The 4,350-nt window shown below is 39.7% G+C and overlaps 1 protein-coding gene across 1 annotated transcript in view; it reads right to left on the bottom strand.

Annotated features, from left to right (window-relative positions):
- LOC101862505 (xanthine dehydrogenase/oxidase) overlaps positions 1–4,350 on the bottom strand; it is a gene marked incomplete in the record, with an annotated part of 42,769 nt that overhangs the window by 34,968 nt on the left and 3,451 nt on the right. The window contains 3 exon segments of the mRNA XM_013083157.2: positions 1,262–1,344; positions 1,736–1,812; positions 2,963–3,123. Of these exon segments, the coding sequence (XP_012938611.1) occupies positions 1,262–1,344; positions 1,736–1,812; positions 2,963–3,123 (321 nt within the window).

The following is a 4,350-nucleotide window of genomic DNA, read 5'->3' as shown; positions in this document are numbered from 1 at the left end:
GAGAGAGAGAGAGAGAGTACCGTGGACCTGTCGTAACAGTGATCAACACACGCCTGGCCTGGCTTGCTGCACAAGCGGCCCTCCAGGTCCTGGTGTTATAGTCATGGGTATTTGTGGGGAAGGTTCAATATTGTTTTAAAGATTGAGAGGTCGACACGCCTTTAAATTATGTCACCGAGATACATAATTCAGTAATCAAGTCCCATGAGACGTCTGTCCGCTGACAGGGAAGGACTCTCCTACTCCTCCATGGCCCGCTTTCTCAATTGTTATCTTCACCTATGACAGTATCATGTATGTGTGGTTGACATGGAACAGAGGATGGCAATTTGTTCATGGTTCCTCTGTCGTCTTGGAAAGCGTGATCATTCGATTCAGTGGCTAAGCCCGTTTTCATCTTTTATGATATGTAAACTCCTCAAATGCTGTTTATTGGGCATCCCACCTGGGCATCCCACAGGCATCCCACCCACCCTTTATCATATCTAGAAGGCACTTTGTAATGAAACGTTTACAGAGTGTGCGGTTTTAAACATTCATGGTTTGACGAGTCCTTATGTTGACCACCACGAACGACACGTCAAAAATGTTTCGAATCGGAAAGAGGACATGAAGAGCACTGGCTCCAAGAATTCTTAAATGACAATGTTCTTTTTACAAATTTGTATAAGAAAAACCAACAACACTGTTTAAATGTTACAGGGATGGAAAAATTTAAAGTTAAAAAGAAAAGGAAAAAAAAGCAATTCAATTGGTTCACGACTTTCCTGAGAAGATTTTTAATTCGTGCATTTTGCTTTAATGGGTGTTTTTCTTTGAGGCGTTTTCGTTTTCTTAAATAAGTTTTATCTTTATGAATTTTATGTTAAATACATTCCTTTTAAATGAATAGCGATGGTTCCGAATTACAACATTCTAGAACGTTTTATTGTGAGATATTCAGAAAAAATGTGTAAAGTTGTTGTTGTTTTTGTTTTTTTCTATCTCTACCATCTTCTGTAGGACCTAGGTCTGCCTTCGACCAGTCCTGAGAGTTACCCACACACGCCCAGTCTGACAATCTGTCCTGCAGATCGTTGGGTTAAAGAGGGGGCGGTTAGGTATGAGGATGGTGTGGTATGAATGTGGTGTGGTTTGATCATATGGTAAGGTGGGATGACGGTGAGGTTTGAGGGTTGAAGCAGCCCGTTTCCGAAATATCTAACTTATGCTGAAAGTGACGTAGAACATCTACAATTATAGAAAAACTATTATTTCTTACTTCAATGTCGATAAGTCCGCCTTTCAGCTTCTTAGGGGCGTCAACGGCGAACGATTTCATGGCATCCAGAATTGATCGGTAGCCTGGAAAAAGGATTACGGTAAATAGGAAATGTTGAACTAGAATAATTATCGACCATTCGAAAGTTTCAATGTAGTTAGCGATTTATTTTAATAATAAATTAATAGCAAATAGCAGTCGCAGAGCGTAAATTGACGATCAACAGTACGCTGTATGTGCTGTACAATCTACATCATTATCACAGTGGTAATGGTAGTGGTAGTGGTAGAGGTAGTTGTAGTAGTAGTAGTAGTAGTAGTAGTAGTAGTAGTAGTAGTAGTAGTAGTAGTACCCACCCACCCTTTACCATATCTAGAACTACTACTCCTACAGGTCACATGTTTGGAACACATCCTTTCAAAAAACCCACGACCCCCTTGCTTTTTAGCGTCAAGGCAAAGTAGTGAAACTCACCTGTGCATCTGCAGATGGTAGAGTCGAAAACATCTTCCACCTCCTTCATGGTGGGCTTGGGGTTTCTTTGTAGCAAACTACACGAAACAAATATACGAAACACGTGAAATAATGCGTGTATTTGTTTATGTGTGTGTACGTGTGTGTATGTTTGTGTGTGTGTATGTATGTGTTTGTGTGCGTGTTTTTGTGAGCGTATGTGTGTGCGTGCATGAGTGTGTGTGTTTGTGTGTGTGTGTGTGTGTGTGTGTGTGTGTGTGTGTGTGTGTGTGTGTGTGTGTGTGTGTGTGTGTGTTAATTGTATTTTCGTTGTTTTGAAAGGTGATAAATACATCGCCTTTTTTCTGAATGAACATTTGCCTAACCGGTGTGGCAATGTGGTTTACGTCATCATCATCATCATCATCATCATCATCATCATCATCATCATCATCATCATCATCATCATCATCATCATCATCATCATCATCATCATCATCATCTGTGTCTTACTCATGATAGCCTAAAAGTTATGCCACCGGACCCATAATTGTGAGACTGCGGGTTCAACGATTCGAGCCTCAGCTCGGTTCGACGTTGTGTCCTTGAGAAAGGCACTTCACACGAATTTCCTATTTTTCCGGTCCTTTAGGAGATAGACGTTAAACAGTGTTGATAGCAGTTTTAAACCTATAACATTTCAACAATTTACTCCTGATTCACCGATACATATTCAGGATATGTCACTGACTCACCCATATCTATTCATTATTTGTCCCACATTCACCCATACATATTCATGATCTTTCTCTGACCCACTCATACATATTTTTTATATTATATCCTTCACTCACCCATACATAATATTTTATCGTCTGTCCCTGACTCACCCATACATAATCATCATTTGTCCATCACCCATAAATAGTCATGGTCTTTCCCTGTCTCACACATACATAGTCATCATCTGTCCATCATTCACCCATACATATTCCTAATCTGTCCCTCACTCACCCATACATATTCATGATCTGCCACTGACACATCCATAATATATTATTCATTTGCCGCTGACCCGCCCATTACATAATATTCATAGTCTGTCCCTCACTCACCCATGCATATTCGTGATCTGTCTTGACTTGCCAATACATATTCATCATCTGATTCTGTCCCTCACTCCCCCGTACATATTCATGATTCGTCCCTAACTCACCAATACATATTCATCACCTATGTCTGACTCACCCATACATATTCATGATCTGCCCCGGTGTGCAGTAGCCACACTGTGCGCCGTCATAGTCGGCCATTCTCCTCTGGAGTTGGTGCAGTCCGGTTGTCGTGTTTCCCAGGCCCTCGATCGTGGTCACTTCAATACCGTCACACGTGTACAGTTGCAACATGCACTGGAGGTGGAAGACCAGTGAGTGTGTTTCGGTTTTTTTCTGGTTTTCTTTTCGCTCTTTTCATGTTTTTTTTTTTCTTTTTCACTTTTTAAAATGTCTTGGTTTCAGTAAGAGTTTTACACAACTTGAGCGGGCAGCTGGAGGGCGTCACCTCGCTACCTTACAATTACAAAGTCATATCTGACAATTTGGACCGTTTTCAGTTACTAAGACCATGGAGTCAGAGACTTAATTAACTTTTCTATCTGCTTTATCAAAATGGTTAGATTACTTGAAACGGTTATCAATATTTTCAAAGAATTGCATTTGAAAAAGCTTGACATATTGTGAAACTTTACATTTTTACTTCAAATATCCTCAAAACGTGATACTGAGTAGATAGACTTTTGTAATTCTAGAGTAACGACCCGCACGGGTAGCTGAATGTCTTCATTGGCGAAACTTGATTTGCTGTTATAAATAATATTCAATATGGAAATGAATTTGTTGGTTTTCCACTCGGTTGATTTCATAGAGATATTCTACACGTACCGCTGTGAAAGAGGGTGCGGTGGCGGAGCGGTTAGTGAGCTCGTCTCCGAAGCTGAAAGTCGCCCCCTCATGCCCACCCAGCAGTAAGGGGTAGCTGACTTCGGGTTGGGGAAGTAAAGGCGGCGTGGAAAGGAACGGGCCACCCTACCACAATATGCCGAAGGCCCAGGAAGTTGTCTCACTAACGAGCCAATCCACAATGTCCGGATAGGAAGCGGGAACAACTTAACTTTTTTCTGCAGTAAGTTAAGGGGAAGGTCCTCATCTGTTAATTCTTTTTTAGAGGACTTTTTTTTCATGTTGTCCACCACCTTTATTTGCGTAACTATAATGCTCGTTCTGTATGAAATTTTTGATATGGTACACACTTAATGTCGCATTTAAAATAAATCTAAAGAACGCTGAACACGTACTAGATCTAGATCTAGTAGCATTATCACTCTAAATTTTCTCTTTTAAAAAGTCGAAAATGACTTTAAACAACATACTTCTTTTTGTGAAGTCTGCTTTCTTCTTAGAATAATGATTATGATAATGCTGCTGCTACTGCCAATGATAATGATAATGAAGATGAGTATTATTATTACTATAATCGTTTTTATTATTATTTTATCATTATCATTATCCTTATTGTTGTCATTAACGTTATACGTATCAATAATTTATTATTGTCAATTATTACTATTATTGTAAATA

The sequence above is a fragment of the Aplysia californica genome, unplaced genomic scaffold, assembly GCF_000002075.1.
Source record: "Aplysia californica isolate F4 #8 unplaced genomic scaffold, AplCal3.0 scaffold00214, whole genome shotgun sequence".
Lineage (NCBI taxonomy): Eukaryota > Metazoa > Mollusca > Gastropoda > Aplysiida > Aplysiidae > Aplysia > Aplysia californica.
Note: the sequence above shows the minus strand (reverse complement) of the source record. Positions and strands in the feature narration are given on the sequence as shown.